Here is a 13,187-nt window from a genome sequence, read left to right as displayed (position 1 = left end):
ATGTGTGGACACGTAGAAAACAATGGGCTGACAACGACTGCAAATTTAACTGTGGTATAAAGTCAGCACTTGAGGCTGGCACTGGAATTGTACAATTGATACAAATCATGTCTTGTGAATCTCCTCTATTCTCATTCATAGGCTTGGGATGTCTCTGTAGCAATTACAGCAGCTGCTTCTGTGGGAAAGTAATACTGGGAAATTATTTACATTAGTTTGACCCGATTCAGCAGGTAGAAACTAGGAGGAATACCTACACCATGTGCCAGACAGCTTTCTGCAGAACACCAATGGTCTGTGGATTACATTCTCCTAAATAACTGTTTTCTGATTTTGCAGCTGTTCAAAAACTGAATGGATCAGTAAGAATAACAAATGTGAAATACACTGCAGGCTTGAACAATGCAAGTAGTGAAGAGTATCATAACTTTACACAGCTGTTTCTTGGTGAAGTAAGTTGATTAAAAATGGTCATTATTTGTAAATGGTCTTCATAAAATGAGGAATATGATTGGCCAATACATGTACCATACATGTATCCCCATATACCTAAATGAATTGAGGTCCATTGATTACATTAGAAAAAAGAGAAGCATGGTGTAGTGGTTAGAGGATGAGCCCAGGAATCAAAAATTTGGGAGTTTATTCCTGGTTCTCTGTGCCTCAATTTCCCCATCAGTAACATGGGGATAATCAAGCAGACTTAATTCATAGGCTTGTTCTGAGGGGCTAATGAATGTTTGTGAAGCACTTAGAGATCTTTGGACTGCAAGGCACTATATCAATGCAACTTAATATTATTGTTGTCCTTTTTCAGATCCACTCATGTCTGATATAGTAGAGATTTTTATTATTATCCTGTTTCATATCCCCTAATTTTACAGCCTATTTCCCCCACCCTTTATTAGGTCAGCTTTAATATCACATTTAATTAGGGCACAGAATACCAAACTACCTTGGAAGGTCTATTTATCTCCTGTAACAGTCTTGTAATTCAGAGGGACTTCCTTTGGAGGTGCCACCCTCCTTTTCTTATTTTTTGGCTAATCCATCAATTGTTTGTCTTTGTTGTTCCTTTTCACATTTATTCCACAAACACCCAGGTCCGTGTATATTGGAAAACCACTGGACATATTCCAGCTGTCTGTCTCGTCTCACAAGTCTGCATTACTGATACGTTGTTCGGGAGATTAATACTGACAATGATAAATTCGTGATTGACTGTTCTAGAGCTTTTCATCCAAAGACAGCAAAGCACTTTAAGTATGCATGAAATACAGCCATCTCGGGATGCAAAGTGGCAACAGTTTAACCGTGCCCAGGAAGAGTCCAGGATAGAAAGTGAAGAATGCTTTATGCAGCATGAAAATACAGGGGAATTTTGATAGAGAGAGAATGTATAAGATATAAAATACTTCCCATTGTTTTTAGTTTACACCTTCCCTATGTGCAGTCAATGGGTCACAGCTTTCTTGAAGCTGTTTAGGCCTCAGGCTGACACATCCTAGCAATACTTGTTCAACAGCCATAAAATGAAAGTGACATGTTCATGCAAAGTAAAAATGCAGCAAGCATCCACTGACCTCCCTCTTATTCAGCATTGTTATATGTTTCAGGCTATTTTGGATATTAGAACCTTGAGCAAGGCCTTGTCCCACTCCTTGTCCCTTTCACATTTTATTAAAATGGATAAAATGAAATATTTTATCTTTATGCAGCATACAATTAACTTCTCTGCTCCGGAAAATCATTGACATAAGTAGTTTATCTTTAAAAATATTAGGCAGCAGAATTAAAGTATGACTGATAGCAATGTAAGCTAGGTCACACTGATACCCAACACTCATACTTTAGGCTTAAGTTGATCACCTGGGAAAATAAGGAAATAATTGTTCCTTCCAACAATACTACTGGCCAAGTATATTATGGAGTCTTTCCCATCCATCTGTGAACCATTGGACATAAGCCACTGCCCGAGGCAAAATACTCTTCCTCCTGATAGTGTCTTATGACAATTCTTGTGTTCCTATCTGTCAAAGAAGAGAGAGTCTGGAAAATATTTACAATCTTCTTTTTGGGATGTAAGAAACAGACCTTGAGCCTATTAAAGTAAATGGGAAAAGTCCCACTGATTTTAAGAGCAGGATCAAGCACCAGTGAAGTACACTTTGCCAGAAGGTTTCCTTAAATCTGTTTTATGGAATTATGTCTTTGCAATCCACATGTATTCACTTATTTGTAAAAATCACGCTATTTTAAAAAATGACTGTAGTGCTTAGTAGAGGTGCTAGATTGACAGTGCTGGAGACTGAAATCCTGTTCATGTTACAGTGTGGAGAAAAGCAAGATGTAAAAGCCTGAATTGACAGATTGCACTGTCAATGTCCAAGCTAGCTTCCCCATGCTGTTCTGCCACTTTGTAACCAGGTGGCTTGCCCCATGGGCTGGAGAACCTGGGGTTAAACCAACCCTGATTACAGAAGAGCCCCACCTAGGGTGACCAGATGAGATGAAGAAAATATCGGGACACATGGGTGGGGGGTACTCAATAAATTGGACCTCAGGATTGTTTGAACTACCTTTGAACTGAGTGTGTTCTTAAAGGGTCCTGAAAAGGGGAAAAACAGAGGCAGGGTGCTGTAGAGCAACCTTTGGCCCTGGCTTGGAGGAACTGTCACCAAGAGTGAGAGGGTAATTGTGTCTCTGGGCATTTTCCTCAACCTCGCTGTTGAGACTGCCAAGAAGGATGGCAGTTAGTGTCAGTTGTGGGGGTGGTTTGGGTGATGTGGACTCGAGTCTATTAGTGCTGCACTAGGGTGCACTTTTCTTCCAGTTGGCCCCATCATAAAATGCAGTAGGTGAGGACAGCAGCGATGGGGGGCAGAGTGGGAGGTGGGAAGTATTGGTACACGCCATCCTAAATAGCAATAGCCTATTTTGTTAAACTAGCCTCTTACTCATTTTATTATCAGTCCCCAGGGTTTCACTGCAATTCTAATTCTTTCCCGCTCAACAGGGCTCCCTATATATGTGTCTAGAAGTACCCAGATTAGCTACTGCCTGTATTGCTAGCATTTTGCCCTGGATCTGTCGGCAGGGTGGCTATTACCTCTAACCAGCACCCTTCAGAAATTACTACTGCCTTCCACACAGACAGTCACTCCACTCTGAACCTATTTCTGTCTCTTACCCCTCAACAGCACCAAACCTCCAGCCATGTTACTGAGGCTCATTTAATTTCACTAGCATTTCAGCCTGGCTTTTCCTGTCTCCTCTGTGAGGGCTGCTTCTTAACTTTGGGTTTATCTCCCTCCTGGTTTTCTTACTTTACCAAAGGGGGTTCCCATCTCATGTTGTAGCTGTTATTTTGCCAGTGTTTTCCTCCTTTCTTGTAACTCTCCTTTTGGCACTAATGTGCCTTTTGCTTTGTACCTTTTAATGTACTATACTGCAGATGAAGGTGTAATTGTAGCACAGGTAACAATAGTAGTGAAAACCCAGTGGCTTTGACTTCAGGGTGGGCTAGCCAACCCAGTACATACCCGCCATGCTCCCCAGAAGCTATTACTTGGATAGCTAGCCTGTGCTGAATCTTATGCCACCACATCTATGCTATGGCTGTGACCTGTGCTAGCTAGATTAAAGCTATTTTGGATATGCCCACCTGTGCTACACTGACACCTTCACTTGCAGTGTAGGCATACCTTTTACCTGTTCTATTTAGGAGTTCTTGGTGTTTCCTTTGTACCCTGATCTAACCAGCAGACCAAATTCGGTGATGAATCTGTTTGGATGCCACCTAAGGCATGTTGCATGTATGCAAAGAAGACGAAAGGTATTATAGCTAGATTTATTTCCTGGTAGTAAAACCTCAAAGCAGAGGGATGGATTTTCCTTTTTAATATAATTATTTCTTTTAATAAGTCAGAGAAAGAAATTTCCTTTCCTTTTATATACCATGGAGGTCCCTCTGCCTCCCACTTTTATCACACATTATTTTAATGTTAGGGCATTGTTAAGTAATGCAGTAATCTGAAGAGAGAGACTAGTAGTGTCACCTAGTGGCTAGCTATGATGTGAACATAACTATAATGTTTTCCAGATGCTTAGCTCTGAATAAAATAAAATAAAATAAAATAAACCCTCCATTAAAATGGAGTCCACAAAACAAAGCTAATTGTGAGAAGGGAATATTGGTGAATGCTGAGGAAGGTCCAACGGAAGATTGCAGACATACTTAATGGCTGTAATTGAGATAACAAATATGAAAGATGAAAATTTAAGGCCAAAATCTAGCCTTATCTTTCATGATGTTTCAAAGTAAAAGGGAGAAAGGCCCCACCCCACTGTTTGGGAAAGTAAGACTTTCTTGGATTTAGAGTCCAGCTCTGGTGTGGGACCCTGGATATTCCTTCCAAGAGCAAGTAGGTAGGGAATGAGTGAAGCCTGTCTCTACCCCCAGTGCATTGGAGAGCAGAGCTGGACTAATGGGAGGGGAGAAGCTGCACCCTGTAAAATATGTCAGTTTACTCCCCTGGCCCAGGAGCAAGGGGGGAGTGGGGAAGGAATTGTGGCTGTCCTGGACAGCGCAGCTGTGTGCTGCCACTTACTGGTGGCCATGCCTTTCTCAATCTAGCCCTTAATGGAGAAATAGCCTGAACATAGCAAAGCTGCTCTTTGTCTACCTCGCAAACATTGGTCTATGAAATGCTGCTCACTTGAGAGCTTGATGGTTTGATACAATTTGAGAATGTATGTATGTATGTATGTATAAATATCTGCTTGCTGTATGTTCCAGTCTATGCATCCGATGAAGTGGGCTGTAGCCCACGAAAGCTTATGCTCAAATAAATTTGTTAGTGTCTAAGGTGCCACAAATACTCCTGTTCTTTTTGTGGATACAGACTAACACGGCTGCTACTCTGAAGCCTATTAGCAGCTTCTGAAGCAAGGACGAGAGGAGAATAGGGCCCTTTATGGACAAATTCAGTGCATCTAGATATTACACTGGTGGCATATTAGAAGTGTCTGACAGGCAGATAGAAAACAGCAGTTTACTCAGCAGTCAAACTTTAAAGAGAGAGAAGGCTATGTCAACAGCGTACAGTGTTGCTCTCCCATATTCATTCTGCACATCCTTTGCACATACATTGTGAAAGGTTTTTAATCTATGATAGATACATAAAATATTATCAAACCAGCTGACTTTCATATCTTTGTATTTAAAGTTATGTGATGGATAGTGGTTTTATCAGTTTTCCTCAGCACAAAACTTACTGCCTCTCTCAGAAACTCTGTATTATTGTTGTAGGCTCCTCCTCTGGAACTCAGTGTGGCTGGGATGGGTCATCTCAATTTACATCTAAATTAGCAGAGGAAATAAATTGGATGTATTGTCTGCTCTCTCTTGCTACTGGTGTTCAAATTCTCTAACCATGTGGTAGTATCAGTAGTAACGCATTGTATTTACATAGTGCTTTCCATCCAATGATCTCAACATGCTATTCAAAGTTAATTAATTTTTAGCCTCATAGCCTATCTAGAGCTTGAGACACAGGTCAATATTATCCTACGTGGAATATGTAGGGAAGCTCAGGCACAGAAAGGTGGAACAGTTTGTCCAAACACGTGCAGCAAATCAGTGGCACAGCCAGAAGTAGAACTATGAATTCCAGTCCAGTGTACACAAGACCATCCTTCTATCCAAAGTAGTACAAAAGGTTGTTGCTATAGCCTAGTGATTGTGGAGATTCAGTAATCACTGGGAAAGGCTGTATTTTCTCTTTTTGCAGCCCAAGATACATTCCAGAACATCTGCATATCAGTTCAGTGTTTATTATAATTAGTCATGATCAACTGTCCTAATTGTAGTGCTCTGAGGCTAAATAGTCACATTCAGATTATTTTAGAGTTATTTTCTGGCCTGGCCATGAAGCTGTCAGGGAAATGTGGGACCCTGGGACATGTGTCCAGGTGGCAGTCAGGATCTGCAGCGATAGTGCAAGACTCCCCATGGAAGACTCCTGTGAAACATTTTTGAGTTAGTCTGGGCTGAGGCTGCGTGGAGATACTGAAAGCATGGGAAACTGTTTTTCTGTTTCCGCTTTGACTTGATCACTGGGTACAGATGGAGGCCAGATTTACTCTTAATAATACGTAGAGGAACTTTCTGTACCAGGCTTGCCCTCTGCGGAGATCCACCCTGAGGGAGGGCAGGGGGTGGTATGGCTGCTACATTCACTTAGGGTTTGTGCTGTGGGAGCACCTATAAGATAGGGTTGAGGTTCCATAGGAGATTGCTGGCAGATACTGCTGCAGAGATGCCCACTCTGGGCATCCCGAGTCCACTCTGCCCATGCTGTCTCCATAGCCAAAGCCTCTTAGTATTGGGTTGCACTGTCTCCTTAAAGGCCCCTTGATGGAGAGAGCATTGAGGCTGAATGGCACTAATGGAATCTCTCTCCTTGGCAGGCTAAGTGTTACCAGGGACCCCTGCCAATATCTATGCCTACCTCCTTCTGTGTATGCCCTGACCTGAATCATTCCTATGTTTTATATTCACAGTTAAATACATATTTGAGCCAAACAGGAGTATTCAGAAAATTCAGTATCTTCACAGTATAAAATTTAATTCATACTGTCTGCCCATATTCACATGCATTATATTTTGATCACAGGTACGGAAATCTCTGCCTCTTAACCGTCTTCAGGAAATGGATCTTGGTTTGATAAAAATGTTGATAACCAGTATTACTAATGGAAGCATAGTGGTAGGTTTCGATTTACTGACTGCAAAAGACTTGGATATCCACAGCCTTTCCACAGCTTTTCATGATGTCTTTAAAAATAGTTCCTATTTTACAGTTGACAACAGCTTCTCCATACGTGGTAAGGTGCAGTTTTATATCACTGTAATTTTTCAAAACTAGCAACAGGATAAAACCTGTCTTTTTGTTTGTGATTTAGAGAGTACAGCATCTGTTACAGTGTGGATGAAAATCCCATTATCTTTTTCTTAGAACTTCTGCCAGTTCATCCCATGAGCTCTTTCAGAGAACTTCAAAAGATACAGTGAGATGTGTGGTGTAGCTGGGCTCAGATGTATACCCTCAGTTTGGTTCAATCAGGGCCACTAGTTATTGTACAGTTTCTTCCTTCTTACAGATCATTGATAAAGAAGATAAATAAGACTGGTCCAATGATTGACTGCAGTATAATCCTTTTTTATAGAGCTCCTCAAATTGATGTATCTGTATAAAATAATTTCTAATCCTTTTGTTGATGGTACATCAGCAAGTTTAGTATCTACACCACATCATGCTTATCCAAATAATATTCTTCTAACCTCTCAATTAGAATTGCAGGCAGGACAGTATGGAAAACTACTAAAATAGATTTATTCCATCTGGTGCATTCTCCTTGCCTGCCACACTTACAGTTGTTTATCAAAGAAGGCTATTGGTTTTGTCAGACATTCTGTGTCCTTTATAAAGCTATTCTGCACAATGTTCATCAACAGAGAGTCCTGTGGCACCTTTAAGACTAACAGATGTATAAGCTTTTTATGCTCCAATACGTCTCTTAGTCTTAAAGTGCCACAGGACTCTGCCGCTTTTTACAGATCCGGACTAACATGGCTACCCATCTGATAGTGTTCATCAAGTTATTGTTTTCTAAGGGCCAGATTCTCTGAAAGTAGTGCACCGCCAGTGTACAAAAGCTGAGTGCAGGTTGGATATTTCTATATCTCTTTGGATTTTTAGTGCCCATTTTTGTCTGTGAACACTCATTTTGAATCTCCTGCATATAAAAAAGAAATACATGTTCTCCTATGGCACAGAGTCTGATTTACATAAGGCACAGAAATCCATGCTGTTGACCACATGGTGGTGCTTCTTCTCCACCTTCACCACAACCAGCAACACGTGTCTCATTAATAATAAAAGAATGTCCATATCAAGGTAGCACCTCATTGAGAGCAGGGTTATATATGCCCCCTGAAACTGGCATTAGTCTGAGGGGCTTCAGGTACAGAGTTAACACGAGCCACCTATAGTGGTGTGGTGAGAGTAACAAGTGGGAAATTTGAAACCCACCTGTGACTGTGTTTCCATTTATACACAATCCTGAGTAGAACCCATACAAAAATTGAAATTTGTAACAAATATTTGTCCTTGAAATTCTAAATTTTGGCCAAAGAATGGGAAAACAAATTTGATGAAACTTTCCCAGACTTTTTGGCCTGTTTTTCAACCAGCTCCAAATATTGTTTAAATTACTAGCCACCCTCTTCCCTCTTAAGAGTGTTGAGTCTGTAGGATGGAAGAGTCTGTTTGGGAGTAGTCCCTTGTGACAGCTATCAGTTTTGGGGGATGGGAGAATTAATAGAGTGTGCTGAGGGGAAGGGGCCCGGGAGAGCTGCTCTCCCATTATCAGCTGCCAGCAGTGCCGCTGGAGGCTCTTGCTAACTCTGACCTTCAAGGCACTGAGTATTCTTGCTCTGCTAGCATCATCAGCTTCCAGATTGTATGTGTTACTATCTCCCAGATAAACAACATGAGAACTAGTGTCCAGGGTACCATGATCAGGGCTGTCCTTAGGATTTATGGGGCCCTAGGCAGTATTATTAAACTGGTGCCCCTATGCCGGATGGCAGCCCAAGCTCACAGCCTGGTGGGGGAGGGGGAGGAGGGACTTGACAGCAAAGGATAATGAGATGCCCAGCCTGCCTCATGGTGGCGGAGAGTCACAGTTCCCCACAGAGACTTCCATGCCCTCTCCCTCATGCAGAATGGACATGAAGAAAGTACCTAATTAAAAGCACTAAAATTTGGGAATAAAAAATGTCAGTCACAGGTTTTTTGATATGCCCTGAAGTTTGTCAGAGATTTATTTGCAAAAACTTCATAGTAAGGGTGAGTCAGCTGTCCTGCTGAATACAATATTACATATAATGGAATACATGATGCAGCTCTTCTCTGTTTTACATTTTCTTCATCAGTATTTCTAAGTTGAATTTATATTTTAAATGTACTCAAATCTTAAGCCAGCATTCCAGATTACTACATATTTAACTCACTGAAACAAAGACATTCTTTTAAATTAATCAGAGAGATTTAGTGTGTTCATAACAATGTTCATTGCTTTTAGAAAAAGGGAACAGTAATTTACTTTGTGTGATCTCCATAACAAGAGACATGGTTATGAAATTTCACCAATTTTAAAAAAATATGTTTCCAAAGATTTTAGGTATAACAAGGATTTTGTCTTACTAAGGTACTGATTTTGCTGGAGGGGTCTTTTAAAACTAGTTTGTCGGCTAGTCAGAAGTAAAGAAAGGGAACTCTTTGTCCAGCTATCTGGAAGGGAAGGACTGTTGTCCCTTTAAGGGCTCTCTTCAGTGGGGAGTGGGGGGAGAGGTGGTGAAGGGATGGACAGAAAGGACAGGAAGACTTGGAAGCACTTTTTTTTTTAACTATAGTAATTAAAATGTGTATTTTAGATAAGGGAGGTCTTTTGAAGGATTTATTTAAAAAACTGTGTGAAGATCCACACATTTAAGGCTAAAGATGATTGTGCATCTAAAACTCTATGCAAGCATTTTTTAGAAATGTGATTTTATAATCTTCACCAGCTCACTAATGAAATATTTTTAAAGCAAATTTTAAACTAAGGTCCTGTAGACTGACATGTTCTGTGTAAATATTACATTAATGCACAACTGTTTTTGTCAGTAAAGTCAGAAACTGACAGTATAAAAATTTATTTGGGCATAAGCTTTCGTGGACATCTGATGAAATGGGTTCTAGTCCACAAAAGCTTATGCCCAAATAAGTTGTTAGTCTTTGAGGTGACACAAGGACTCGTCCTTGTTTTTGCTGATACAGACTAACAGGACTACCACTCTGAAACCTATCAGTATATACCTTGGGGTTGGCAAATGCCTGTTAAATGGCTTTATTACCCCTTGAATGTCTCTTTAAGAGTTTCAATGTTGTGCTAATAGGTCTGGCAGGCTGGAGGTTTTTTCACTTTTAACTACTAGATTCCCTCCCAAGGAAGACTCACCAGGCTAGAGCAGCCATCTGTGGGAGCCTGCAGGAAGGGTCAAAACAGGGATAGGAAAACAAGAGGGTGGACACTAAGACCCAGTGGTGCCCCAAATTTTCAGGTGCCCTACGCAGCTGCCTATGTGGCCTATGCCTAAGGATGGCCCTGACCATGATGGTAGTTCTAGTTAAGGAATAATCACAATGCCAGTAATACACTCTTTCTCTCTCTCTCTTTTTTTTTTAAAATAATAAAACCCCCCAAACTCCTAATCCCAATAGATTATGATGAGTGCGAAAGAGAAGAAGATGACTGTTCCCCGGATGCATCATGCCACAACACATATGGGAGCTATCAGTGCAGCTGTAATGAAGGATTTGCTGATCTCAATTCAGAGAGGCCCGGGAGAAACTGTGAAGGCAATATTGTTTTTCATTACCTAGTGATTTATTTGAAATTATAATGATGGTGTCTTCATAAAATCATTTGGTTACATCCACTTTTGGTGGAACTCCACTTTGGTTCATGGAGGTATACTAGGGATGACTTTGGCTCAGTGTGTTAAGCACATGCTACTGAAAAATATGTATATTTTAATGTTTTTGCATATTTCTGTTATGTTTAATTGCATTTATTATACTTTTGCTTTATCATAAAAATTTACTGTATGACCATTTAATGGGCCCAGTCTATTCTTTTATTTTTTTCTTTTAACAATGATTTCTCTTTTCTCATTTTTCCCCTTAAAGGTAAACAGCATTGTTAAGAGTACCAGTTATTTTCTTTCATGAGCAGTAATAGATGGGACATCAGAGATACAAGATAAGAGACTAAATCAGAGTGGGAAGCATTTATGTTATGGGTTGTAGTACCGATCAATATTGATGTTATAACTCATTGATTTGTCTTTAGTTAATGCATCCAGCTGATGCCACCTTTCCTCAAATAATGCATTCGTTCACCTAAAATAGGTCTTTCAGTTTCTCATTTCTTTTGAACCACTTTTCTATGGATTGTATTTGGTTTTGGAACCATAGTGATGAAAAGTGTGTATTGGCTGAAATCTCAAGTATTGTAAATAGATGACTAGCTTTTTTAGGTTTCAGTAAATCAGGACATTTTCTTAGCACTGTGATGATAAGGATTTGGAGAAAGACATTTCTGAAATAACTCCCAGATCCTTTTTCCTGCCATGAGATCAGTAATTTTTCAATTTAGGACATTCTCAGAAGACATGAAGATAGTTTCCTAGGAAATATATTTGTTTAAGAATTTGGATTGGTGAATACATGCTATTTGTGCATATAATTCAATAAAATATTGCGTAGTAAAATCCACACTATTCAAAACAAACCCAGTATTAGTTGTGAATGTAGATCATTACATTGGTTCCCTCTAAGATCAAAGATGGGTGCAGAGTAGGTTCTGTGGGTATCTTTAAAGTATCATAGGGTAATCTAACAGGTAACCAAAAACCTTGATAGAAAAAGGGCTGAGGGAAAGGAGTTTGGTATTCAGTACCCAGACTATCATCCTCCTACCTCCTCCAGTTTCCTTCTCTTTCCTCCCTCCCTCTTCCCGGTAAAAAACTACTACTAACATACATTTGCTAACTTTCTCAGTAAAGCTCCTTATATATGTCTATAGACAGTACCGACCTGCTGTAGTACTGTTGTGCTAAAGGGGCAACAAGAACCAGATTCTCCAAAAAACTCAGGCCAGGGGCAGATTTTCATGTGCTCAGTGCTCAGAGCTGGAGCCACATTTTACAAAGAGCTCAGCTCTCATTTAGGGACAAAAATAAAGGCCTGATTTTCAAATGTGTTCCGCATCCAGTAGACTCCTATTGTGACCCTTATGGCCATTTATTTTGATGCCTAAATGGGAGGTGAGCTATTTTGAAAATCTGGCCCGCAAGAGACACTGGGAACACATACACATTGTGAGTGTGTAAATTATTGCAGCCAGAGAGAAATGGAATCTTTGGTCTTTTCTTGCTGGTGTCTTTATTTTTAATTAAGAAGAAAGCGATAGTGTATTTTGAGGTAACTATACACGACCAGTTAAGAAAGAAGAGCAGCAGTTTTTCTACCAGTGATTGAAAGTTTCCTGATAATGTTTTTTTCATTTGAGTATTCTTAAGAGATCAAATCTGCATCTGTAATTTTCAATCCCTTTATTTTTGTTGCTCCATAGCATTTCCGCTTAGCCTTGGCCCTACAACTGCACACGGCAAACATGTAGGCAGCACAGGTTTACCTGTGACATGTCCACATACTTCAGCTCATGTGTTTTCACTTGCTACAGAGGATTCATCTGCTGCTAAAACCAAACATGAAGAGGGTGCTATGTTCTCTAGCACAGCAATGCCGCATGCCTCCACAGCGTCTGTGTCGAATGCCCATAGCTCACCACATGTCACTACCTTGCCACTCACAAAATCTTCGCAGGGGATGTCCTTAAAGGATGCAGTGAGAGTGTTCTGTGAGATTGAGAAGATTGTCATTGCCATTCAGAAGATATTTCTGCAGCAGGAATCTATCTCAGAATCTGCACTCTATCTTGGGGAGCCTCACTGCAACGTGAGCTTCAGCAATGACACTCATGTGGTGCTGTGGACAAGTTGGAATCGATGTGGAACTAAAGTACAAAGTGTAAGTCACCTGAACAGATGAAGAAACTCCTGGCTAATGTACTTGTCACTGTAGAGTGCAGTGGCACAGATTGAGCTTGTGGGGGCAGCCTGTTACCATCAGGGTTTCCTGAAATGGTGAACAAAGAATTCAGTCCGACTTGCCCAAAGTAAAATCACCTCTGCTTCTACTTGGGGAGTAAGGAGGAGGGAAGTAAAGATTATATCCTCAACACCAAAATCCACATTGCACCCCTCCACAATCAAACCCATTTGCTACCCTCCTGGGTTCTAACAGCCTTGAGTATTGTTCCCTCCCCAGTTTCTTTTGTTGACTTCTCACTGACAGTACACAAATCTGTAGCATATTTAAAATGTGGGGTCTGAATGAAATAAGTTTAATGTAATATGTAAATGAATAAGTAACCCAAACAAGATTGTACTGATTGGTCTAGACTTAGTGGTTTTCAAACCATGGGGCGGGCCTCCCAAGGGAGGTGCGGGA

General features: G+C 40.5%; 1 protein-coding gene across 1 annotated transcript in view; it reads left to right on the top strand.

Moving 5' to 3' along the window:
- Positions 1 to 13,187, top strand: part of UMODL1 (uromodulin like 1) — a 70,676-nt gene that overhangs the window by 43,703 nt on the left and 13,786 nt on the right. The window contains exons 15-18 of the mRNA XM_030548408.1: positions 340 to 452; positions 6,678 to 6,888; positions 10,332 to 10,469; positions 12,247 to 12,704. Coding sequence (XP_030404268.1) covers positions 340 to 452; positions 6,678 to 6,888; positions 10,332 to 10,469; positions 12,247 to 12,704 — 920 coding nt within the window. The remainder of the gene's footprint in view (positions 1 to 339; positions 453 to 6,677; positions 6,889 to 10,331; positions 10,470 to 12,246; positions 12,705 to 13,187) is intronic.

The sequence above is a fragment of the Gopherus evgoodei genome, chromosome 1 (genome assembly GCF_007399415.2).
Source record: "Gopherus evgoodei ecotype Sinaloan lineage chromosome 1, rGopEvg1_v1.p, whole genome shotgun sequence".
Taxonomy (NCBI): Eukaryota; Metazoa; Chordata; order Testudines; family Testudinidae; genus Gopherus; species Gopherus evgoodei.
This window is presented reverse-complemented; position numbering and strand designations above follow the sequence as displayed.